The sequence below is a fragment of the Thalassophryne amazonica genome, chromosome 1 (genome assembly GCF_902500255.1).
Source record: "Thalassophryne amazonica chromosome 1, fThaAma1.1, whole genome shotgun sequence".
In the NCBI taxonomy this organism is placed as follows: domain Eukaryota; kingdom Metazoa; phylum Chordata; class Actinopteri; order Batrachoidiformes; family Batrachoididae; genus Thalassophryne; species Thalassophryne amazonica.
Window position 1 is genome coordinate 19305791 of NC_047103.1, and position 26771 is coordinate 19332561.

Consider the following 26771-nt stretch of genomic DNA (forward strand, 5'->3'; position numbering starts at 1 on the left):
ACAAGGAATGTTTTCGCAGTTTTTGCTCTATGGCAAGATGCATTATCATCTTGAAACATCCCCAAACATCCTTTCAATTGTCCAAAATATCAACGTAAACTTGTGCATTTATTGATGATGTAATGACAGCCATCTCCCCAGTGCCTTTACCTTACATGCAGCCCCATATCATCAATGACTGTGGAAATTTACATGTTCTCTTCAGGCAGTCATTATAAATCTCATTGGAATGGCACCAAACAAAAGTTCCAGCATCATCACCTTGCCCAATGCAGATTCGAGATTCATCAATGAATATGACTTTCATCCAGTCATCCACAGTCCACGAATGCTTTTCCTTAGCCCATTGTAACCTTGTTTTTTTTCTCTTTAGGTGTTAATGATGGCTTTCGTTTAACTTTTCTGTATGTAAATCCCATTTCCTTTAGGTGGTTTCTTACAGTTCGGTCACAGACGTTGACTCCAGTTTCCTCCCATTCGTTCCTCATTTGTTTTGTTGTGCATTTTTCGATTTTTGAGACATATTGTTTTAAGTTTTCTGTCTTGACGCTTTGACGTCTTCCTTGGTCTACCAGTATGTTTGCCTTTAACAACCTTCCCATGTTTGTATTTGGTCCAGAGTTTAGACACAGCTGACTGTGAACAACCAACATCTTTTGCAACATTGCATGATGATTTACTCTCTTTTAAGAGTTTGATAATCCTCTCCTTTGTTTCAATTGACATCTCTCGTGTTGGAGCCATGATTCATGTCAGTCCACTTGGTGCAACAGCTCTCCAAGGTGTGTTCACTCCTTTTTAGATGCAGACTAACGAGCAGATCTGATATGATGCAGGTGTTAGTTTTGGGGATGAAAATTTACAGGGTGATTCCATAATTTTTTCCTCAATTGAGTGATTCCATATTTTTTTCCTCTGCTTGGTCTAAAAAAGTAACCATTACTGACTGCCACAATCTTTTTTTCCTGATTTCTTATAGTGTTTCTTAAAGCCAGAAAGTTGCCATTTGAAATGACTTTAGTTTTGTGTCATGTCTGTGATCTGCTTTTTTTCTACAAAATTAAACAACTGAATGAACATCCTCAGAGGCTGGTGATTCCATAATTTTTGCCAGGGGTTGTACACTGACACCCAAGATACCAAGTGCAGAAGCACAAACTGATAAGAGTTTACTCCTGTTAGCCATACAATGACAGCAAAATAAACAAGACCCCCCCCCCCCCCAAACACACACACAAATGCAGGAAGTCACCACTAGTTTTCACAAGCTGAATGACTGAAAATCCTGGCAAATGCCACCAGAAACATTTGTTACATATTAGGTAATCCTGTGGATATCAGCTGTTACCAGCATACTGAGTATAGGTTTAGCACACCAGACATATCTCAGGAAGGTTAGTTATTCTACCTATTAGTCAGAGTTGGTTCTCTCAATTTTTACATTGTGGGCATTTTAAACAAGAATGAAAACAGAATTATTCTATTTGGAGTTTTTTTGTTGTTGTTTTTAAGTGCTTGATCACAAACCTCCATTGCTTGCAGAATACAGATGTTGCCTCTTGTGAAATATATGATCAGAAAATTGCTGTAACTGCAGGGCAATCCCAACCACCTGGTAGCATGTGTACTACAGAGATAATGCTACTATAATACCCACTCCACCTGAAGGGCACCTGAAGAAAGACAGGGCTTCCCTGTAGGGAGAGCCTACAAATGTGAATTCAGGTCTCTCTCACACACACACACACACACACACACACTTCTACCTGAAGTCCACTGTAGCTGCGAATGATTCCAGTTCTGTAATGGAAAATACACAGAGAAAACCCTCGCCACTGCGGAAGTAGTTATCCCGGATGGCTGCGTAGTCTTCCTGTCCAGCTGTGTCAAGGATGTCGATTTGTACCTCCTCTCCATCCAGCACCACTTTCTTCCTGTAACTGTCTGCCTTGGTGGGTTCATAGTCCTCCACAAACTACAGGGAAACAAACAATACTAATCATGATTAAGCTTACCAAAAAAAAAAAAAAAAAAACCCATCATACCAGCAAAGCACAGTTACAAACATTCACACATACAAACTGAAACCTAGACACAATCGCTCACCTCATCATACATGAACTGGAGCGTGAGAGCTGACTTGCCAACTCCGCCACTTCCCACCATAATCACTTTATGAAGGGCAAGAGAGTTCTGCCCTTTTGGTTTAGCAGCTGCCATGGCTCTACCAAACGATCTGAGCGTCAGAGCAAGCAGAATTCAGGTGGAGCGGGAGGTGAAGAGAAGAACAAACACCACAGAATCAGATCAGAGTCAAACTGCAGCGGGGTAGAAGAATGATTATTCCTGTGGAGAACAAAAACAAACAAAAAAAGATTTCCCAGCTGTTGGAGAAAGTTCTGCTCTCATACTACATGAGAGTCAGTGGGATGAATTTCTGGACATGGCTATTAAGGACAAAGAAATTTAGCTCCCCCCCCCCCTTTTAAACCAGTCTGAAGTGCTGAAAAAAAGCCTTTAAATGAATGGGCTATTAAAAAAGAATTGTGAATAGAATGTAAATTTGATGTAACCTGCACAGCGAGACAGATCAGAACACACACACACACACACACACACACACACACACACACACAAAACAATCCAACACTTAATGTACTTCTAATCACAATTCCTCCAGAAATTTTCCTCATAAAATTTAAGAGGTTCCACGTAGGTCTTCAGTTTTTCCACTACACAGATGACTTGTGACTATCATCTAGCTGCATTTTTCAAAATTTGACATGCATGAATATCATCTGACAAATACAAGAGTGATGTGGTGGATCATGGGCAGCACGGTGGCTTAGTGGCTTGCCTCACAGCAAGTAGGTCGTGGGTTCAATTCCCGTGGCCTTTCTGTGTGGAGTTTGCATGTTCTCCCCGTGTTTGCGTGGGTTTCCTCCGGGTGCTCCGGTTACCTCCCACATCCAAAGACATGTGGGTTAAGGTGGATTGGTATCTTTAAATAAGAAATTGTCCGTAGGTGTGTGTGTGTGTCTGTGTTTGTTTGTCTATTTGTGGCCCTGCGACGGACCGGCGTCCTGTCCTGGGTGTACCCCGCCTTGCGCTCTATGACTGCTGGGATAGGCTCCAGCCCCCCGTGACCCTTAATTGGACTAAGCGGTAGAAGATGAATGAATGAATGTGGTGGATCACATATTGGACTGCACAGGATTATAGGAAATGATGTCCACTGTCCAATATCCAATATTAGACACTAATGCCCTTTCCTATCACATGCCTGCACATAGCTCTGGGGAATAGCGATTGAGATGAGAACGCAGCCAATATGTCATTAAACTAAATTAGCAATAGGGGGCCATGTGTGCTCTAAATCCATATTACAATTTAGCACCATCCCTTTAATCCGGAGAGAAAGGAAATGAATCTGTTTATAGGAAGGCATTTTAAATCCAAATTACACTCCATTCTATTAAGTAACCATACAGACACAGCAACTTCAACAAGAAGATCGATCACTCCCAAACACTTAAAATGTCAGGTTTCAACAGAGTTAAAGTACTTAAAAACATCAGTATGGCGAACTTTCATTAACCACTGCAGTACAAAGTTCCAACACTGGGCTCTGAACTCATATCAAGATAGAGATTTTTGAAACTCACTCATCACTCTCATAGTTTCAAAAATCTGTCAAAAGCTGTCTACAGATTTCTGAAACTATTCCAAAGAATGTTTATTTAAAAAAATTCTAGCTGTAACTATTGACAGTTAAAAACAGATATGTAGAGTAGAGGGGATATATCGACAGAAACATCTACCCAGATCTGCTCCAAATCTAAAATGGATTCTTCATGGACCCACATCTCCACCAGATTTAATGAACAAAGGAAAAAGGAGATTGTCCCATGAACCGAGATGGAATTCATTTGGAGGGAAATTCCACTGTCAAGAAAATGGGCAGTTTGACAAGTTATTCAAAACAGTGAATGTTTCTGCAAAAGTGTTTCAAAGCAGTAAATCAGCCCAGAAATCCCAACTATCCACCAGATGTCATATCTATCTATTAACCACCCAAAGCAAACATTTTCCTTAGTTTAATTGAGCATTTTAAAACATTGAATGAGTTTCTAATACAGCAGCCCATTTGAGTAAAAGTAGCTTGTTTCTGCCATGACTGTTTTTTTTTTTTGGGAGAAGTTTAAAACTCAAAATCCCTCTGCTAAAAAGTCATTTTAAAAAAATCCCCAAATGGTCAGGTCGATAATATCACCAAATTTAATGAAAATCTGCTTTAAACCTTTTTAAGTAACCCTGGTACAAACACTGTTGGAAACAAACTCCAAAGATGTCAAAGTTGTGATCACAATTACAAATTTGTTTTTCTTCCTTTTTCTTGTGTCTTCCGTGGATTTTTTTTAAATGCATTTACATGATGCACTTGAATTGAACTTTGCTAAATAAAAATGAAAACAAAAAAATACAAACACTGTTACAGCAATAAATATCACAATAACATAACAACTGGGTGTAACGCAAACGTCATCTTATCTGCTGAGTAACCAGCGAACTATTTGGCACAGTGAACATGACTGTTAGGAGAGAAAGCGATCATGTTATTTACAACAGGCAACCGGATCAATACGGTTAAATCAGCGGTGCACGGCCCATAAGAACCACGGTTAACTTATTACTAATTTAGCTGGAACATAATGAGACCTTGCAGGCAAACTAGCTAGTTACATTGAGTGAAGTAGATAACAGGCTAACCTGCGAAGCTAGAACCCTGACCTAACACTCATTTAAAATTCAAAGGGTGGCTCAGATAATCCACAAAAAGGCCAAATTCATAAACTGAATACCAAGCAACAGATGTTCACCCGATCCTTTCAAACCCCAGCGTCAGATAAGCTCCCCGGCTAGCCAGCAAAGGGCGGACACATTAGCAAGAAGCTAACGAGCATTAAATAAAGCGGTTAACAACACGCCGTAAAAACAGACCGCGCCTGTACACATAGCTAACATCACCTACCGGTTACCGAAAACGTACTAACCTCGGTAACAACTCCGCCAAACCTTGAATTATGGTGACAAAAATGAAAAGCCGCGTTCTCGTTAGCTCATGGCTAGCACAGTGTCTAAATCCACACAGACTTGACTGGACGTCCTGTGGACGTGGTCGCGTCTGACAACGCCCGGTCTCACGTTCTGTGGGCGTGGCTCCGTCTGAAAACGCCCCGCGGACCAAACAAACACAACAAACTTTATTTATTTTAATTGCTAAACTCTTGTTAAGACCTTACAGCTCACAACAGCCAATCACACTGCTTTGTTTTAATTACTGGTTTTGGTTATTTGTTTGCAAACAAAACAGCTTAACAGATGTGCTCCAGGTAATTGATTAATTGGTTAATTAGCATAAATATGTAGACTTTTGGTTGCAGAACACCATATGTGAATGACGTCAGAAGCCAGGTAATGCTGGTTGAAAATGATAGTTTTATTGTTTTTGTGTTGCTATTCATAAGGAAGCTGAAAGGTGTCTTGGTGTACAAAAGTTTCGTCATGAAATGTCTTAATTCTATGACTTGTTGGCTTGTTTTAAATTTTTGTGCACTTGCTGGAGCCACGTGGAAGATGAGGCCATGCGCCAATCCCCTGAAAGTAACTTGATCAGGGATTTGTTTGAGATAGATTTGGACTTGTGCTCAAATTTTAGTGAAAGAATTAAGACATTATTCCTGGTCTAAGGCCAAGATTATTGGGTTTTTCCAAGATCTCCTGTCCCTCAAATTTGTGACATTTTCGGTCAGTTTTGATTGTAAATCATATTTGAATTATAACCACTCAGGTACAGTATTAAACCATTTTACAGCATGCATTCGTTGAAAACTGCAGTAAGATGCATGCAGTTTTATGCAGGTAAAGAGGGGCTTGTCAGACAGCACTGAGCAGACATTCAAAATCCGTTTTCTTTTTCTGTATCCTGCAGTAATGAAGTCCATGATCTCTGAACTGCGCTTGAAACTTGCAGAGAAGCCCTGGAGTGACACATTTCAGTTCGTCAGAAGATGCATGGTAAGACACTAATTCCACCTGATATGCTCATCTTCCCATAAATTAGAATTTCAACAGTGTTATGTTTTAACTCAATCATGCAGATTTCCTGCAGCCACTGCTGTTTGGATGTGTAATGTGACATACGATGACATGACAGTGATAATTATTTTTGACTGGTTACTGCGTTGCTTTGCTGACATGTTCCCCTACATCATCTTTCAGGAGCTTTAGAAATATGTTGCATGTGTGCACGTCTGTCTGTGAGGTTTGCCATGCAATTTCTTAACATAAAATCATTAAAAGGCCAAAAATATTTGGTATAAAACTTCACCTGGTGCTTGGCACAGCCTTAAAATGTAATACACTGAAGGAGACAGTAGTGATGCTGGAGGGAATATTTTAAAGAAATTATTTTTGGGTGATAATTATGACATAAAATGCCGCTAGTTATTGCACAAAAAAAGCAATTAAGAAATTGTGTTTATGTAATTGTATCAGAAAATGTATTCATTTTCTACACCCGCTTACTCCAATCAAGGGTCACGGGGGGGCGATTGAATCAGAATGGTGTAATTTTATCTTTTACAGCCAGAGTTCATTATTTTGTTCTCAGTGGTCGACTTTTTTTGGGGGGGTTGCAACCACCAAAATTTCCCAAGCCGCCAGTCTGTTTAAAATAAACATGACCAATGAGTCCGTATTGAGCTACTCAGATTGCCTTGGAATGCAGAAAAAAAGGCTAGATTTTTTGGAGGGTATCTCCCCCTGCCAACTCTACAGATATACACTTAGAGCCTCTTCTAGAATATATGGCTAACTTTAAAACACAATTACTGTTCTAGCCTATCATTCAAAGAATATAAGATACTTCTTAAAAATAATACAAAATATGGTGTGCAGAAATTAAACCATTACTGGCATCAAATAATTTATATTTATGTTTAAACTGACCTGTTGAGTAGATATCTCAGTATTATAGGAGTTGGACTTCCAGTATATACAGGACATCCTGAACGCATTCACAGCTCTTCACTTTTCCACATTTTGTTATGTTACAGCTGTATTCCAAAATTAAGTTGGTTTTTTTTCCCCCTTCAAAATTCTACTCACAACACTCCATAACAACAAGATGGAAAGTGTGGAAATTTTTGCTTTTTTTTGTTTGTTGTTGTTGTTGTTAAATATATAAAAAACGAACAAATCACATGTACATAAGTATTCACACCCGTTGCTCAATACTTTGTTGATGAACCTTTGGTAGCAATTACAGCCTCAAGTCTTCTTGAATATGATGCCACAAGCTTGGTGCACCTATCTTTGGGCAGTTTTGTCCATTCCTCTTTGCAACACACCTCTTAAGCTCCACCAGGTTGGATGGAGAACATCGGTGCACAGTAATTTTCAGATCTCTCTGGTTTTCACAAACACTTTTGGTGCAACTCGGACACATCTTCAGTGATGTACCCTGGGGTCATTGGGTGTTTCGTGTCTGTCAACATCATACACCCTTGCCCAGGCAACCCAGCTGGGGGTGATCAGGCCCTGGCTTGTCTGAGTAGCTTAACGGTCCATGGATCACCCCGTTTGATCCACAGCCATCTTGACGCCTTTTCTGCCGCGTCAGTGATGTTTTTAATGGCTCTTCTGCAATGCAGTCCCTTCATTCCCAACATCTTGAGTGCTCTGATGAGTGACTGGCCAACGAATCCTCTGCAGCTGACCTCAATGGGGTTGCATTGAGTCCTCATCCCCTGCTTCGGCATTCGCTTGCCAACTCCTCGTACTTGGCCCTCTTCCTCTCAAAGGCCTCCTCCATTCAGTCTTCCCAGGGAACAGTCAACTCCAGCAGGACCACTTGCCTTGTTGTTTCTGACACCAAGACTATGTCCGGCCTGAGTGTGGTCACTGCAATGTTTTCTGGGAATTTAAGCTGTCTCCCGAGGTCAACCTTCAGCTGCCAGTCCCGCGCTGTTGCCAGTAGCCCTCCTGTTGGTCTTAGGCTCTGCTGTGGTTTCTCCCCAGCCTTTACAAAAGTGATAGAATACCCTGCTGGTTGCTGATGCCTGCTGCTAGAGATCCCTGTGCTGATGACCTCTGCAATAACCTTCAGCACCTGGTCATGTCGCCAACAGTAGCGCCCATCTCCCAGTGCTCTTGGGCAAGAGCTCAAGATGTGCTCCAGCGAACCTCCTCCCCGGCAGAGTGGGCACAGTGGAGTGTCTGGCAGGCCCCAGCGGAAGAGGTTGGACGGACTGGGGAGATCATCGTAGACCAACTGAACTAGGAACTTTATCCGATGTGGTTAGCCTTCCACAGCTCAAGCACATTCACAGAGTTGTCCTGAAGCCACTCCTTTGATATCTTGGCTGTGTGCTTAGGGTCACTGTCCTGCTGAAAGATGAACCATCGCCCCAGTCTGATGTCAAGATAGATAGATAGATACTTTATTGATCCCAGAGGGAAAGTCAAGAGCGCTCTGGAGCAGGTTTTCATCCAGGATGCCTCTGTACATTTCTGCATTCATCATTCCCTCAATCCTGACTAGTCTCCCAGTTCCTGTTGCTGAAAATCATCCCCACAGCATGATGCTGCCACCACTATGCTTCACTGTAGAGAAGGTGCCTGTTTCCTCCAAACGTGATGCCTGATATTCACGCCAAGGAGTTTAATCTTTGTCTAATCAGACCAGAGAATTTTGTTTCTCATGGTCTGAGAGTCCTTTAGGTACCTTTTGTCGAACTCCAGGCAGGCTGCCATGTGCCTTTGGAGTGGCTTCCGTCTGGCCACTCTACCATACATGCCTGATTGGTGGATTGCTGCAGAGATGGTTGTCCTTCTGGAAGATTCTTCTTTCTCCAGAGGAATTCTGGAGCTCTGACAGAGTGACCATCAGATCTTTGGTCACCTCCCTGACTAAGGCCCTTCTCCCCTGATCGCTCAGTTTAGACGGGCGGCTAGCTCTTGGAAAAGTCCTGCTGGAGCCCAACTTCTGCAATTTACAGATGATGGTCACTGTGCTTTTATCTCAGAGGTCTACAGAAAATTCCTTTGACTTCATGCTTGGTTTGTGCTCTGACATGCACTGTCAACTGTGGGACCTTACATGTAGACAGGTGTGTGTCTTTCCACATCATGTCCAATCAACTGAATTTACCCCAGGTGGACTCCAGTTAACCTGTAGAAACATCTCAAGGATGATCAGTGGAAACAGGATGCACCTGAGCTCAATTTTGAGCTTCATGGCAAAGGCTCTGAATACTTATGTAATGTGATTTCTTAGTTTTTTTATTTTAATAAATTTGCAAAAATCTGTCAAACGCTCATGCACTTCACACATGGTAATCCAATATTTCACATGAGCTCAGCCAAGGTTTTAAACAGGATGTAATTTATTGGACAAGGTAATGTAGTGCACTAGATTATCTGAGTCAGTGAAGTAAGACCCCAAAGATTCTGTCTGTAACAAACATACAAATTGCTCAATACTGAACACTGGCATTTTTGGGTTCTGATAGTTGCAGGTGAGGACCAGAGAACCTGCTATTTTAGGCCATGTTGGCATCTAACATGAGCAACCACCATCAGGCCTGTCAAGTTGATTGTGAAGCCTTGTTGTTCATCTCAGGGTCCTGTTGGCCACACTGTTACATGAATATTAACATGTACCATGAATTTCCTCTGTGCTGTCAGACCTTAATTTTTAGTGTGTCACCTCAAGATCTTGACTGGCCTCCTCTGACCGACCCAATAAATATTTTCTGCAGGCGCCATTGTTTGGGCAGACAAAGGAGTGACAAAATGGCACATGGTTGTGATGTTTTGTACCAATGTTGATTCTCAAAACTTTGCCTGATGTCAAACGTACAGAGCTCCAAAAGGCACACAACCAGTTATACAGGCCTGTGGATAAAAATGACAATCTTCAGGATTTTTTTGAAAGCATCCAACATTTTCCTTTGCGATAGTGTCATGTATATCTGCGCGCATGGCGGGATGGGACGGGAGCATCAAAGACTGTTTATGCAGGGCTGCCAGTACTGCACAACTGGGCCATTGTTTGTTTTTCCTCCCCCATTAGGACCAATCCAGAGATGACTCCACACCCTGTGATCCGCTGGTTAGATCACTGGAAAGGCTCCAGGAACTAATTCATGGTAAAGAAGAAGAAGAAGAAGAAGGAAAAAATTTTTATATATATATATATATATATATATATATATATATATATATATATATATATATATAAAGTTTGGACACCCTGATTATTTCCATGATTTTCCTGTATAAATCATTGGTTGTTTGGATCAGCAATTTCAGTTAAATGTATCATATAGCAGACAAACCAATGAGAGTCTGGATTCTGGTTGAAGGTATTTTGGACCATTCTTCTTTGCAAAACAGCTCAGGTTTCTTGGTTTCAGAGCATGGACAGCCCGCTTAAAATCACACCACAGATTTTCAATAATATTCAGGTCTGGGGACTGAGGTGGCCATTCCAGAACGTTGTACCTGTTCTTCTGCATGAATGTCTTAGTAGATTTTGAGCAGTGTTTAGGGTTGTTGCCTTGTCGAAAGATCCAACCCCGGCACAATTTCAACTTTGTCACTGATTCATGAACATTGTTCTCAAGAATCTGCTGATACTGACTGGAATTCATGTGACTTTCAACTTTAATAAGATTCTCAGTACCTGCACTGGCCACACAGCCCCACAGCATGATGGAACCACCTCCAAATTTTACTGTAGGTAGCAAGCGTTTTTCTTGGAATGCTGTGTTCTTTTTCAGCCATGCATACTGCCCCTTGTTATGTCCAAATAACTCAATTTTAGTTTCATCAGTCCACAGCACCTTATTCCATAATGAAGCTGGCTTGTCCAAATGTGCTTTAGCATACCTCAAGCAACTTTGTGGCGTGTCCGCAGAAAAGGCTTCCTCTGCTTTCCAGCGTCATACAGTATCTCTTTGTGCAAAGTGCACAGTATAGTTGAACGATGCACAGAGACACTATCTGCAACAAGATCATGTTGTAGGTCTTTGGAGCATGTCTGTGAGTTGACTATGACTGTTCTCACTGTCCTTCACTTCACTAGTTAAGGCCACTTCGGGCCTTAACTAGTACTGTACCTGCGGCCTTCCATTTCCTCACAGTGGAAACTGACAGCTGAAATCTCTGAAATAGCTTTTTGTATCCTTCTCTAAACCATGATGTTGAACAATCTTTGTTTTCAGGTCATTTGAGAGTTGTTTAGAGGCTCCCATGTTGCCTCTTATTAGAAGAGATGCAAAGAGAGGAAACATTTGCAAATGGCCATGTTAAATACCCTTTCTCATGATTGGATTCACCTGTGTATGGAGGTCAAGGGTCAGTGAGCTTACCAAACCAATTTTGTGTTCCAATAATTAGTGCTACATGTATTCAAATGAATAAAATGACAAGGGTGCCCAAATTTATGCACCTGCCTAATTTTGTTTAAATAATTATTTCACACTTTCTGTAAATACTAGAAACTTATTTTCACTTCTCAAATATCAGTGTGTTCGTCTGCTATATGATATATTTAACTGAAAATTCTGATACAGACAACCAATGATTTATAAAGGAAAATCATGAAAATTATCAGGGGTGCCCAAACTTTTGCATGCAACTGTAATGCACACTTTAATTTTTTTTTTATAGTTTTCCCAGGCGACTCAAACTACTGTGACAGGCACTCGTGTTGTCACCTCTCAGCTTAAATATCTTCACGTCTCCATATGTTTCAGTGTCCTCTCTAAATGCAATGAGGTCTCGTCTGGATCTGATAGCCAAAAAACAGGGGTAGGTGAGACGAGGTTTGGTCACTAGTTTTCCCTTACTGTTGTCTATTGGGTACTCACCTTTACTTGTTGTTTTTATCCTCAAATTGTATACTTAAGGAGTTGACACCTACTTGTATTTATTTTCCCTAGGATGGGTTTTCACTTCACTGACACCACATGCTACTTGACAGCTGGTTTGTTCTACCTTGAGGTGCTGTTGCTGCCAAGTGGTGAGGTTGAGGACGTGAAGCTGGCTTCACATGGACAATCCCTTATTGTAAGGAGATCCTGGGGATTCCCATCCAACCGTTTGCAACATTCATTTTACTTTCTGTTAATGAAACATGAACTGTTTTGCAGTCCAGTCAGTCTCTGCTACAGCTGCTGAGGTAAGTAGGAAAGAGATGATAAACTTGTTTTTGAGATTCACCCAGCAAGGGTGTTGTGTAGTAGAACTCGGATAAGCAACTTGTGGTTCATGGGCCAGATGCAGCCCTTATTTTGATCACTTTAGCCGCCAGATAAATTTACAAGAAAAACCATGCAACCATGTTTGTGTGGGTTTCCTCTGGGTGCGCCGGGGGCGGGGGGGGGGGGGGGGGGGGGATTGCGAAATATAAATTGGCAATGGCCCCTGACATGACGTTATCAAACCTACAACAATGAAATGTAACTGAGGCTTAATGTTTTACAGTTTAAAAATGAACTATATTACAAATATCTGCAAATATAACCAGCAGTCAACCAATGCACATCACAACTGCCTTCACTATGATCGGCAGTCACTGTGTCGCATCATGCCGCTTTTGCGTACCTTTATTTAACCAGATTGGTCCCATTAAGATCTCTTTTACCTACCTGATATTTTTGGGGCCTGTTGGTGTGGAAAAATGCTCACTCTGATTGAAAATTAATAGCAATTGGTCGCTTTTTCGCTGTTGTAATCAGGGGGTGATGGGGTCCCAGCCGCGCTTGATAGCATTGTAAACAATGCCCCTACTGGACAAACCATGTGATGACACAATTTCCAATAGCCAAAGTGTTTTGGTTTGTGTGTTTCTTGTCGGGTTTTTTTGTGTGTGCATTTTCTTTATTTGGTAAGAAAAAAGTTTTTAATTTTGGCAAAAATAACTGAGATCAACATGACCGTGAAAGGTTCATATCAGCCAACCAATATATTTGTCAGGCTCTAAAATGTACAATAATAAGTGAATCATGAAGTTTTTATTATGACATTCTTCACTAAAGAACACCTAGTAACTCAGCAGCCGGTAAATAATGAATGTTATTCATTATTTATTTCGACATTTGTTTGTGGATTTATTTATGTTCATTGTTAGTTAGGTCTATCTTTTCTGTTGTGTTTTGTTTTGTCGGGTTCCTTATGTCTGTCTTTTTTCTAAAATTGTATTGTATCATTATTATTATTAGTTATTGCTATTATTATTATCATGATTGTCAATAATATTTTTAAGGAAACAGGGATTGATATGTAAATCTTTATACAGGGAGAAGGGGTGGGATTAGAAAAGTTTCAACTTCTTTTCACTCATTTTTGAACTAATTTTAATTTTACTTTGTTTTCTTTTTTTTCTTTTAATATGTTCAAAATAAATCTTCTTCCATTTAAAGCAAGTAACTCAAAGAGAAAGGAGCTGGACTACGAATGTCGACCTGAGTCTGATTCCCAGTCACACTACCTGTCTCAATCTGCATCATCCCAGTCCATCCAGCTGTAAATGGGTACCACCTTTGGCTGGGGAAGTAACCTGCAACAGACAGGTGTTCCATCCAGGGGGAGTTGTAGACGCTCATCTGCTTCATGCTATGGTATCCAGGGAGAAACACTAGTCTGATCTCATGGTCCATGGTGGACTTATTATTTTTTCTTTTTCTCTTCAGAAGTGGGTTCTCACTCTTAAGTAACGGTGTTTTCAGAAGTTCCCCTTTGTCAGCCGTTGTAAGCAATGTAGCTTTGCCAGAAAGACCTATATCAGTTCAAAACCCAGCCAGATCAGAAAATCACTAAGGGCCCGTGAGCAAGGTCCTTAATCCCATAGTTGCTCCCGGTGTGTAGTGAGCGCCTCGCATGGCAGCACCCTGACATCAGTGTGTCTGTGAATGGGTGAATGTGAGGCATCACTGTAAAGTGCTTTGAACTTCTGATGCAGATGGAAAAAAAAAAAACTCTAAATGCAGTCCATTTACCATTTATATTTGATTCCGTCTGACAGTTATACAAACGATAAATTACAGGACAGATTTTAATGAAAATTTGTAGAGGTGGGGTCATGGAAAACCTAACTCCGTTTTGAAGCAGATCCAGGTCTGATTCAGATTCTCTTCCATTTCCTGGTATTTCAAAACAAAACTTTGACATCAAGCATTGCAACATACAACAGAGGTTTAAAACTTTTTTTTCTGTTCTCAGATGGTGGCGTTATTAATGGTTGTTGTGATGAAGGTCTGTACGACCATGATAAAGCTTCTCATTCTTTAACACAGTAATATTTGTTGTTTACTCTTTAAACTGCCCATCCCTGTTCCAGACTATGTTAAATTATGTTCCTGTTTGGAATCCTTTTGATGGCTGACATAATTCTGAGTCACTATCTTTTGTTTCACACATTAGGTCAAAAATGTTCGATGAATTTTCTACGACGCTGGAACACCTCTTCAGCCAGTACAACATCCCCGGAGACAAGTGCCGCATTTTTAAGTGCTTTATATGAATCAAGATTCCAGGGCTCTTGTAGCTATTTTGCTCATTTTTTTTTTCCTCTTTGTTTTCCAGTGAGATGAAACTAAAATTATTTGCATCTCTGAGATGCCTCAGGCAAGACTTGGCGCAAATGTTCCAAATGTCAAGGTGAGTGACATGAAATGGTAACTACTGAAACGTCCACCTGGTCGTTACTGTGAGTTTCTCTGTGAATTTTCAGACCTTTTGTCTGACTTAGTGCTTAGCTCAGATAAGATAATTATAGTGGGCGATTTTAACATCCACACAGATGCTGAGAATGACAGCCTCAACACTGCATTTAATCTATTATTAGACTCTATTGGCTTTGCTCAAAAAGTAAATGAGTCCACCCACCACTTTAATCATATCTTAGATCTTGACTCTCTAGATCTGACTTATGGTATGGAAATAGAAGACTTAACAGTATTCCCTGAAAACTCCCTTCTGTCTGATCATTTCTTAATAACATTTACATTTACTCTGATGGACTACCCAGCAGTGGGGAATAAGTTTCATTACACTAGAAGTCTTTCAGAAAGCGCTGTAACTAGGTTTAAGGATATGATTCCTTCTTTATGTTCTCTAATGCCATATACCAACACAGTGCAGAGTAGCTACCTAAACTCTGTAAGTGAGATAGAGTATCTCGTCAATAGTTTTACATCCTCATTGAAGACAACTTTGGATGCTGTAGCTCCTCTAAAAAAGAGAGCTTTAAATCAGAAGTGCCTGACTCCGTGGTATAACTCACAAACTCGTAGCTTAAAGCAGATAACCCGTAAGTTGGAGAGGAAATGGCGTCTCACTAATTTAGAAGATCTTCACTTAGCCTGGAAAAAGAGTCTGTTGCTCTATAAAAAGCCCTCCGTAAAGCTAGGACATCTTTCTACTCATCACTAATTGAAGAAAATAAGAACAACCCCAGGTTTCTTTTCAGCACTGTAGCCAGGCTGACAAAGAGTCAGAGCTCTATTGAGCTGAGTATTCCATTAACTTTAACTAGTAATGACTTCATGACTTTCTTTGCTAACAAAATTTTAACTATTAGAGAAAAAATTACTCATAACCATCCCAAAGACGTATCGTTATCTTTGGCTGCTTTCAGTGATGTCGGTATTTGGTTAGACTCTTTCTCTCCGATTGTTCTGTCTGAGTTATTTTCATTAGTTACTTCATCCAAACCATCAACATGTTTATTAGACCGCATTCCTACCAGGCTGCTCAAGGAAGCCCTACCATTATTTAATGCTTCGATCTTAAATATGATCAATCTATCTTTGTTAGTTGGCTATGTACCACAGGCTTTTAAGGTGGCAGTAATTAAACCATTACTTAAAAAGCCATCACTTGACCCAGCTATCTTAACTAATTATAGGCCAATCTCCAACCTTCCTTTTCTCTCAAAAATTCTTGAAAGGGTAGTTGTAAAACAGCTAACTGATCATCTGCAGAGGAATGGTCTATTTGAAGAGTTTCAGTCAGGTTTTAGAATTCATCATAGTACAGAAACAGCATTAGTGAAGGTTACAAATGATCTTCTTATGGCCTCGGACAGTGGACTCATCTCTGTGCTTGTTCTGTTAGACCTCGGTGCTGCTTTTGATACTGTTGACCATAAAATTTTATTACAGAGATTAGAGCATGCCATAGGTATTAAAGGCACTGCTCTGCGGTGGTTTGAATCATATTTGTCTAATAGATTACAATTTGTTCATGTAAATGGGGAATCTTCTTCACAGACTAAAGTTAATTATGGAGTTCCACAAGGTTCTGTGCTAGGACCAATTTTATTCACTTTATACATGCTTCCCTTAGGCAGTATTATTAGACGGTATTGCTTAAATTTTCATTGTTACGCAGATGATACCCAGCTTTATCTATCCATGAAGCCAGAGGACACACACCAATTAGCTAAACTGCAGGATTGTCTTACAGACATAAAGACATGGATGACCTCTAATTTCCTGCTTTTAAACTCAGATAAAACTGAAGTTATTGTACTTGGCCCCACAAATCTTAGAAACATGGTGTCTAACCAGATCCTTACTCTGGATGGCATTACCCTGACCTCTAGTAATACTGTGAGAAATCTTGGAGTCATTTTTGATCAGGATATGTCATTCAAAGCGCATATTAAACAAATATGTAGGACTGCTTTTTTGCATTTACGCAATATCTCTAAAATCAGAAAGGTCTTGTCTCAGAGTGATGCTGAAAAACTAATTCATGCATTTATTTCCTCTAGGCTGGACTATTGTAATTCATTATTATCAGGTTGTCCTAAAAGTTCCCTAAAAAGCCTTCAGTTAATTCAAAATGCTGCAACTAGAGTACTGACGGGGACTAGAAGGAGAGAGCATATCTCACCCATATTGGCCTCTCTTCATTGGCTTCCTGTTAATTCTAGAATAGAATTTAAAATTCTTCTTCTTACTTATAAGGTTTTGAATAATCAGGTCCCATCTTATCTTAGGGACCTCGTAGTACCATATCACCCCAATAGAGCGCTTCGCTCTCAGACTGCAGGCTTACTTGTAGTTCCTAGGGTTTGTAAGAGTAGAATGGGAGGCAGAGCCTTCAGCTTTCAGGCTCCTCTCCTGTGGAACCAGCTCCCAATTCAGATCAGGGAGACAGACACCCTCTCTACTTTTAAGATTAGGCTTAAAACTTTCCTTTTTGCTAAAGCTTATAGTTAGGGCTGGATCAGGTGACCCTGAACCATCCCTTAGTTATGCTGCTATAGACGTAGACTGCTGGGGGGTTCCCATGATGCACTGTTTCTTTCTCTTTTTGCTCTGTATGCACCACTCTGCATTTAATCATTAGTGATCGACCTCTGCTCCCCTCCACAGCATGTCTTTTTCCTGGTTGTCTCCCTCAGCCCCAACCAGTCCCAGCAGAAGACTGCCCCTCCCTGAGCCTGGTTCTGCTGGAGGTTTCTTCCTGTTAAAAGGGAGTTTTTCCTTCCCACTGTAGCCAAGTGCTTGCTCACAGGGGGTCGTTTTGACCGTTGGGGTTTTACATAATTATTGTATGGCCTTGCCTTACAATATAAAGCGCCTTGGGGCAACTGTTTGTTGTGATTTGGTGCTATATAAAAAAATGGATTGATTGATTGATTGAAAGAAGATAAACTGGAACAAATACAGCTTTCATGCTTTCAGATCAACGAAGCAGACTGACCTCCGGGTGGATGTTATAAATAACAGCAGGATGGGATTTCTAACAACTGGCGAAGAAGGTACTTCTTGTAAAAAAATATTAATTTTGCATAATTTTACATCTTTTTAAAAAGTAAATATATAAAATACATTTTGTCATTTTTATTTTAAATAAAATGTAAAATGGTAAATTTCATTGATCATTTTTATTTTATTATCCATTTAATTTATTTTAATGGTATTAATATTTGTTGAATTTGTATTGTAGATTGTCCTTGGACTCTCCAGTTCTATACGAGCTCAGCTGATATAAAGAAACCATCAAATTCACGTAAGCTGCCAGATATCCTGGTGGTGAACAACTAATTTTCATCCATCTGTTGAAGGATCGTCTTTCGTGGCTGTTTAAGTCTTAATTGTAGATTGTCCTGTTGCCTGCCTTAGAGATGGAGGATGTCCAGGCAGGCCAGGTGGCTGTGGGTCTCCGGGACCAGCTTCACAAGCTTCAAATGACTTCTGTGATCCCACAGCCTCCACAGCTGGATCCCACAGGGTGGCGTTCTTCTTCCCACATCTGTCTTGTTGCTGTTATTAAAGTTGTGTCACATATTAAATATTCGAGGCGGTGCTGATCATGTCTTCCTGTGACAGTTGGCCCATGTTGCTTCCTGTGGATGAGGTGCCGTTTGAGAAGTTACCTGCCTGTTTCCTGCTCAGATTGCAGCCGGTGATGCCAATGACGGCGTCTTTTCTCAACAAGCTCAACCAAATTACAGGTGTTGTAACTTTGCACATTTTAGCATTGTTTAATGTGTGTGTGTGTTTTTGGTAATTTAACAGAATAATTCCAAAGCTTAGTAAGTCCCTTCAGTGGCTCCCTTGTTTTCACTCTGGGTCACTACTGCAGAGCTGCTTGTTGCTTTTTGGCACAAGTTTTATGCCGGCTGCCCTTCCTGAACCAACTCCATATTACATGGGCAGGGGTGGGGTTTGAACCGGGAACCTTTCACACTGGAAACAGCTGCTTTGTCACTGCTAGAGGTGGGTGATACCGGGAATTTTGGTATTGCTCCGATACCAAGTAAATACAGGCCCAGTATCGCCGATACCGATACTTTTTCATGTTTAAGCTTCATAGATCCAAAGGATCCAAAAGACCTAGGATAGAATTTCGCCAAACATTGTACGTGACAACAAAATACTTTATCACAATCAACATTTTTGTTTAAAAAAATATCACTCAACACAACTTATGAATCTGCGTGCGCAGCAGTCGGTGTGTGCGGGAGAGAAAAAAAAAGCTTGAGTATCGATCTTTTTACACAAGGATCATTCAATATCAATACCAGCATTGGTATCGATATTAGGATCGATCTGCCACCTCTAGTCACTGCCCCTGCAGGATAATTCCAAGCCTTATTTGTGGATTTCATTTAACTTTTTCACACAGAACAATGCAAATGAATTCTTTGTGATTCAGTGATACTATTCCACAGAATTTGGAATACTGTATACAGTATTTGACATCAAAATTGATCCTCTTTATTGTCGACTAGCACACAACTCTTCACCCATGTTTAATCCATAGTTAAAAAATGACTTATAGTTCTAATCTTGAGTTTGACCGTTCAAGGACAAAGGTCACATGACAAACAGAAAGGTGATTCTGTGACTTCATATTCGTGTTTCATAGGTGTAACTTTAACCAAGACCTGAAAATAGCTATTCTCAAGATCTACTAAAATAATTGGGTCTAGATTTTAACCTTGACCTGTGACCTTCACTTTTAACCTTTTTTTTTTAATCATTTTGTCCTTGGCTGACTCTCAAGCATTCCACCTGGTTTGGTCCAAATCAGATCAAAACTCAAGTTATTTTGTTCTTTAAGCAGGCTTCCTTTTGGGAGGGAGACCATGTGGAACATGTGACAGGGCAATACATTTTATTCATTCATTGTGTTGTAACAAGTTGGGATGGGAAAGTAGAAGGGTGAGAAGGTCGCAGGTTCCCTTCTGACCTGGGACCTTCCTGTGTGGATGTTCTCCTGTGGTTGTATGGGTTCCCTCTTGGTGCTCCGGCTTCTCCCACATCCAAAGGCATGCAGGTTAGGTGACGATGACTCTAAACTGGCTGTATGACTGAGGGTGTGAATGTGTGTCTGTACGCAGCCCTGCGATAGCCTGGCTGCCTGTCCAGGTGTACCCAACCTCTCACTCGGTGACTGCTGGAACATGATCCTTAAGTGGAGTAAGCAGGTACAGAAAATGAATGAATAATCTGCACCATATGTCCCAACACGGTTTATTTCAGATGTTTCCAGATCAGATGTTGACCTGCAGTGGGCGCCCTTACCCAAGCTTCTGATGAAAAGCAGACATGGCCACAGTGAGGCGTTTGATCTGCAGGATGCTGTTTCTTTTGTGGTGTGCACATCTTTTATTTTCTTGCACTTGATTGAAATCAGTTTCTGCATGCCTTTGATGCACCCTGTGAGATGATTCCATTTACTGTGTGCAGCCTCTTCCTGGTGAGTTGCTGCACAGGTATGTATTTCCTGGAGCTTCATGGATGGTTCCTGTGTACAGAGGGACTCTGGTGGACACAGTCTTCTTCACCCACCCTGCCCATGTCCCCGTCATACTGGAGCTGCTTCGCCATCAGAGCACCATCAATACTCTGTTAAAGACCTGTATGACAGCCCACTCCGACATGCTGGGTAACCTGCAGTCGTACAGTATGTGAAGGTTCATTTATTTATTTATTTTCGTTTTTGGAATGGCAAAAGTGGATCAGCACTCATTCGAGGACATTCACATTCTCCCACGTGGCTTTTGGCAAATGGCTCAGCAACTATAACATTTATTTTTTTCTAATTAGGAAAAATATGCAAGTGATTTTGCTTTATTGATGTAATTTTTTTTTTTTTTATTCTGCTCAGTTTGCGACCTGCAGTTTGAAGTCCTTCCAGAGTCTGACACCAGTTTTTCCGTGACCTTCCAGCGACCTGAAACAGACTCCTTCATTGTTTGTGAGTATTTAACATCATTTTATTTATTTTACTCTGTTAAATTATCAGTAATGTTCTTGCCCACTGAACCTTTGTGTCCACAGTGTTGGTGGATGTGGTGGACTCTCACAGATTTACCTGCACCGTGTTTGGAGCAGGAATGAAGGATACGACTATGGATGAGGAAATCGGCTGCATTTTAAAGAAGTATAATTTCATCATGTCTCTCTGGTCACAACCTCAGGTTTTTTTTTTTTTTTTGGTGATGACATCATCTGGTTTGCTTTAACTCAGGTCCATGTCCATTCCTTTGACCCTGAGGGTGCTGTGCATTCAGTTGGAGCAGATGAGCTCTGACCCACTTTGTCCTGACAGGTCAACCACCACCGAGGCGGTAAATGACCTTCCGACCTCACGAAGCATCTCAGTCACCGAGACAAACCGCGCTCTCACAACTGAAGAAACCGCGTTCTGTCAGAGTGGCTCTGATCCAGAGTGCAGCTTCACAGGTTCTGGTTCAGGGTCAGACACCCAATCAGAACTTCTTCCTGATATCAACACAAATCCCCCTGTTAATATGTAACAGTTTAGTACTGTGGGTGGGGTCTTACAGCATGAGCCAATCATGGTAACGTTATGCAAGTGTTGTGTGTGTGTGTGTGTGTATATATATATATATACACACATCTTTTGTAAAGTGATTCTTCTGAATGTAATAAACTAATTCAAGCAGAATTCTGTCTGGTTTAAAGGTAGAAGGTAAACTTTGAGCACACATACAGTACTGTACCTCTGCCAAATGATAGATAGTTGAAATTTAGGTTTTCAGATTTTTGTGACATCATAAAGCAAGATTAAAACCCTGTTTTGGCTTTAATGCATATGCGTCGCAGGTCACGGCCTATAACTATGACAAACCAGTATGTCCTTTAGCAAAAGAAGTTTATTCAAGTGTACTATGAGTATACTTATTTTTTACTAAAACTGAGGAAGTCCACTTGAAGGTGACTTTTTATAAACTATATTTTATATACTTAAGAATAGTATAGTGAAGTATACTTGGCTTATACTGAAAAATATAAACAAAAGTCTAAGTACATTAATACTAAGACTTACACTTATACTTTAGTATACTTTTTATGTCTTTCTGCCACAAAGTACTAACACTTATGCACTTGGAGCAAGATATACTAAGTCAAGCCATTGACTCAAGTAACTGAAAAGAAGTCATAAAAGTAAAGATTTTTTTTCTATGTCGTTATTTATTTTTGGCTCCAAAGGTTCGCACTTTTCTTTTACCTTTTTTGACAAGGAAGGACTTTAGTTCTCAGTTGAAGATGCTATGTTTACATTTTTACAAATAAGGACTTGATCTTGGAGACCATTATGTTTACATTTTACATGGACTTTTTCCTTTAATTTTCTCCACAAAGGAAGAACTTGATTTCATAGGTCTTTATTTTTGAAATGTTTGAAAATATATCAAACTTGTTTTCAACATTCTGTCTTGTGATTTTTTTTTTTTTTTTTAAATGCATCACACTCTTGTGTACATACAGTATGAGTAAAGTTTAAGAATGAGTATATTTTCAGTATATAAATAGTGAGCTATAAGTAATATGCCAAGCAAAATTAAAGTATAAAAAGTAAAATAGTGAAATAACCAATGTGTATAACAGTATATTTTAAGTATATGATAATAAACTAGGCGACTCGGAGGCGGACTCATCCATTACCCAGGCCGAAGTCACCGAGGTGGTTATAAAGCTCCTCGGTGGCAAGGCTCCTGGGGTGGATGAAATCCGTCCTGAATACCTTAAGTCTCTGGATGTTGTGGGGCTGTCTTGGCTGACACGCCTCTGCAACATCGCGTGGTGATCGGGGACAGTGCCTCTGGATTGGCAGACGGGGGTGGTGGTCCCTCTGTTTAAGAAGGGGGACCGGAGGGTGTGTTCCAACTATAGGGGGATCACACTCCTCAGCCTACCAGGTAAGGTCTATTCCAGAGTACTGGAGAGGAGAATTTGACCGATGGTCAAACCTCGAATTCAGGAGGAGCAGTGTGGTTTTTGTCCTGGTCGCGGCCCACTGGACCAGCTCTACACGCTCCATCGGGTGCTCAAGGGTTCATGGGAGTTTGCCCAACCAGTCCACATGTGTTTTGTTGATCTGGAGAAGGCATTCGACCGTGTCCCTCGGGACACCCTGTGGGGAGTGCTCCGGGAGTACGGGGTCCGGGGTCCTTTGCTAAGGGCTATCCGGTCCCTGTACGACCACAGCAGGAGCTTGGTTCGCATTGCCGGTAGTAAGTCAAACCTGTTTCCAGTGCACGTTGGCCTCCGCCAGGGCTGCCCTTTGTCACCGGTTCTGTTCATTATTTTTATGGACAGAATTTCTAGGCGCAGCCAGGGTGTAGAGGGGGTCTGGTTTGGGAGCCACAGAATCTCGACTCTGCTGTTTGCGGACGATGTGGTTCTGTTGGCTTTGTCAAATCAGGACCTTCAGTGTGCACTGGGGTGGTTTGCAGCCGAGTGTGAAGCGTCCGGGATGAAAATCAGCACCTCCAAATCCGAGGCCATGGTTCTCGAACGGAAAAAGGTGCTTTGCCCTCTTCAGGTCGGTGGAGTGTCCTTGCCTCAAGTGGAGGAGTTTAAATATCTCGGGGTCTTGTTCACGAGTGAGGGACGGATGGAGCGTGAGATCGATAGACGGATCAGTGCAGCATCTGCAGTGATGCGGTCGCTGTATTGGACCGTCGTGGTGAAGAGAGCTGAGTAGGGGGGCAAAGCTCTCGATTTACCGATCAATCTACGTTCCGATCCTCACTTATGGTCATGAGATTTGGCTCATGACCAAAAGAACGAGGTCACGAGTACAAGCAGCCGAGATGAGTTTCCTCCGCAGGGTGGCTGAGCGCTCCCTTAGAGATAGGGTGAGGAGCTCGGTCACTCGGGAGGAGCTCGGAGTCGAGCCGCTGCTCCTCCACGTCGAAAGGAGTCAGTTGAGGTGGCTTGGGCATCTTTTCCGGATGCCCCTGGACGTCCCACTTGGAGGAGGCCCCGGGGAAGACCCAGGACACGCTCGAGGAACTACATCTCTCGGCTGGCTTGGGAACGCCTTGGGGTTCCCCCGGAGGAGCTGGGGGAGGTGTGTGTGGATCGGGAGGTCTGGGCGGCTTTGCTTGAGCTGCTGCCCCCGCGACCCAACTCCGAATAAAGCAGAAGAAAATGGATGGATGGATGGATAATAACTAAAAATAGGGACTCAAAGTATACAACTAGTACAATGGCAGTATATCGATAAGTGCACTGGTGGTATACTTTAAGCACAGGAGAGGGATATATCAAGTACATTGATAAGTGTACGTGTGGTATACTTTAAGCATACAAGAGGGATATACCAAGTACATTGATAGTGTATAGATGAGTGTACTTGTTTTATACTTTAAGGTGTACTTTTGCAAACAAAACAAACATTAAAATACTTTTATAAACTTGAAATGTTCCAGTTTAGTCCGAAAAAGTATTACATTTGTGTACTTTCTAGTATGCTAACAGTACCCGGTCTGTAGTGTACTTGCTATACTTATACTGAAGTGGACATAATAAAATGAACTTTAAGTATATTAGTTTTTGCTAAGGGGTGAAGATCATGTGAATGTGAGCCAGTGCTTGTTATGATGAAACACCACACATTTTACCATGTGATGGGTGCAAAAAGAATCATAGTGTAGTATATTGTTGGAATGATCTGGGATCATTGATCAATTAGTTCACCTGAGGGGGCGCATCAGTATTTGATATGTCGAGTCTGTTCTTCAATGTAGTGTGTGAGTGGCAGAATAAAGGTTACAAAGTGTTCACCCAAAAATACGCCTCACCGTTTAATTTTATAGTGTAACAAGTACACAACATGGTGTCAGAAGAGGTTTTTTCTTCATCCGCATGAGACACGAGACACCATTAGTTTTCGTTGTTACTCCGCTGTGGTAAGAAGAAAGTTTAGTTTTACGTTTACATCGAGTGACCAAACGTCAACGTTAGCATGGACCAGTTCAAGCCACCTGCACCGCTAGTGCTAACAGGCAACCTTAGCGCGAATTGGCGCCGATGGGAGCAACGTTTCCAGCTGTACATGACGGCTACGAGTGCGGACGAGAAGGATGAACCGGTGAAGATTGCCATCATGCTACACACAGTCAGTGAGGATGCGTTAGAGATCTACAACACCCTCAATGTTGAAACAGAGGAAGTGGATGGTCAACCTGGTGAACCTGCACTCAGACATACTGGATGCCTTCAGAAAATACTGCATTCCAAAGAAGAACATCGTGTTCGAGCGCCATCAGTTTTGGTCACTACCCGTGCCAGAAGGAGTCAACATTCACCAGTTCGTGATGGAACTTCACCAGAAATGTAAAAACTGTGAGTTTGGAATGACTGAGAATGACATGATAAGAGATAAGCTTGTGTTTACTGTGCCTGATGTTCATGTGAAAGAGCGACTATTGAGAGAAACGGACTTGACTTTAGATAAAGCAGTCGATATCTGCAGAGCAGCAGAAGTTGCTAAATCACAGATGCGTGCCATGTGATCAGCTCAGCCAGAGGCATCAGTGGAGGCTCTTCACAAGGTGTCAGCTAGCGTGGAGAAGGGGAGAGCGGGCATGAAAAGAAAGCCAAGACCACAAGAAAAAACAAAGGCACAAGCAGCAAATGTAAACATATGCAGAAAGTGCGGCGGGGCGCATAAACCTCGTCAATGTCCAGCGTTTGGCATCATATGCCACAACTGCAACAAGAGGAACCACTACGTGAAGATGTGCGCGTCAACACAAGATAGAGGAGCCACTGCCCGAGGCGTGCATGATCTTGAGGTCGAATCTCTGTTCATAGGGACTATGTCCTGTGCTGGACCCAAAAACAGTCAGCAGGATAATGCGTGGTACACAACAGCCAAAATACAAAATACAGAGGTCAAGTTTAAATTGGACACTGGGGCAGACGCGAATGTGCTCCCTCTGAGCATTTTGTAGAAGATTCCGGGTCCTCATCAGCTGCAGCCCACCCGTATAGCTTTGTCGCTTATGGAGGAACACGTCTGAAGCCAGAAGGCACCGTGAGTCTTACCTGTGATGTGGCCAGGACGAAGTCAGATCTTCAGTTCTTCATCACCAAGCACTCCTCCACTCCAATATTAGGCAGAGACATGTGAACAGCTGAAGCTGGTGAAAAGAATGGAGACCATTGCAGTCAAGGCACCAGCCACAAAAGAGGAGTTAGTGGATGCCTACCCCTCCGTCTTCAGTGGTCTGGGACAGTTTCCTGGGGTGCATCACATTCACACAGACCCACATGTGACCCCAGTAGTGCACGGCTGCAGGAAAATCCCCATCGCTGTCATGGACAGGCTGAAAACCACGCTGGAAGAACTCATCGAAAGAGATGTCATTGCACCTGTGACAGAGCCCACAGAATTGGTAAATAGCCTTGTCATTACAGAGAAGAAAAACGGGTCGCTCAGGGTGTGCTTGGACCCCTGTGACCTGAATGAGGCAATCAAGAGACAGCACTTCTCAATATCTACCCCAGAAGAAGTACTCCACAGGCTGTCAGGGAAAACCATCTTCTCCATCTTAGATGAAAAGGATAGATACTGGCAAGTGAGACTGGACAAGCCCTCCTCAATGCTCTGCACATTCAGCACACCGTGGGGCAGGTTTCGCTTCAAGAGACTTCCTTTTGGCATTAAGTCCGCCAGCGAGGTTTTCCAACAGAAAAACTGTGAGACATTCGGCAACATTGAAGGAGTGCATATAATTGCAGACGACATGATCATCGCTGCTGCGTCTGAGGAGAGCATGATGCCATTCTGCAGAAAGTCATGGACACTGCACAGAGAAACAACATCAAATTCAATAAAGAGAAAATTCAATACAAGGTGGACTCAGTCAGATACATGGGACATGTTGTCACCTCGAAGGGTGTGAAGCTGGATGA

At 41.7% G+C, this 26771-nt stretch overlaps 2 protein-coding genes and 1 long non-coding RNA gene across 4 annotated transcripts in view; 2 read left to right on the forward strand and 1 right to left on the reverse strand.

Annotated features, from left to right (window-relative positions):
• The window catches only part of ralaa (v-ral simian leukemia viral oncogene homolog Aa (ras related)), a 10793-nt gene extending 5603 nt beyond the window's left edge, over positions 1–5190 (reverse strand). Inside the window, exons 1-3 of one of the 2 annotated variants that reach the window (XM_034166660.1) lie at positions 5055–5190; positions 2107–2346; positions 1767–1975 (exon numbers count right to left, since the gene is read on the reverse strand). In XM_034166660.1, the coding sequence (XP_034022551.1) occupies positions 1767–1975; positions 2107–2220 (323 nt within the window). In that variant the 5' untranslated portion in view covers positions 2221–2346; positions 5055–5190. The remainder of the gene's footprint in view (positions 1–1766; positions 1976–2106; positions 2347–5054) is intronic. The other variant, XM_034166669.1, reaches the window with a different exon arrangement.
• A 4960-nt stretch (positions 5191–10150) lies between these two features.
• LOC117519047 lies at positions 10151–12110 on the forward strand. Its single transcript, XR_004563151.1, has 3 exons — positions 10151–10214; positions 11826–11880; positions 12012–12110. It is a non-coding gene; the product is annotated as an uncharacterized LOC117519047 (long non-coding RNA).
• Positions 12111–12121: 11 nt separating this feature from the next.
• On the forward strand, positions 12122–21355 carry zgc:111976 (uncharacterized protein LOC553663 homolog). Its single transcript, XM_034182460.1, has 13 exons — positions 12122–12138; positions 12227–12250; positions 14494–14565; positions 14656–14730; positions 17769–17845; positions 18034–18096; positions 18210–18318; positions 18417–18541; positions 20076–20188; positions 20283–20499; positions 20677–20793; positions 20877–20979; positions 21067–21355. The coding sequence occupies exons 1-13, from the start codon at positions 12122–12124 to the stop codon at positions 21353–21355; spliced, it is 1401 nt and encodes a 466-aa protein (XP_034038351.1).
• Positions 21356–26771: the final 5416 nt, after the last annotated feature.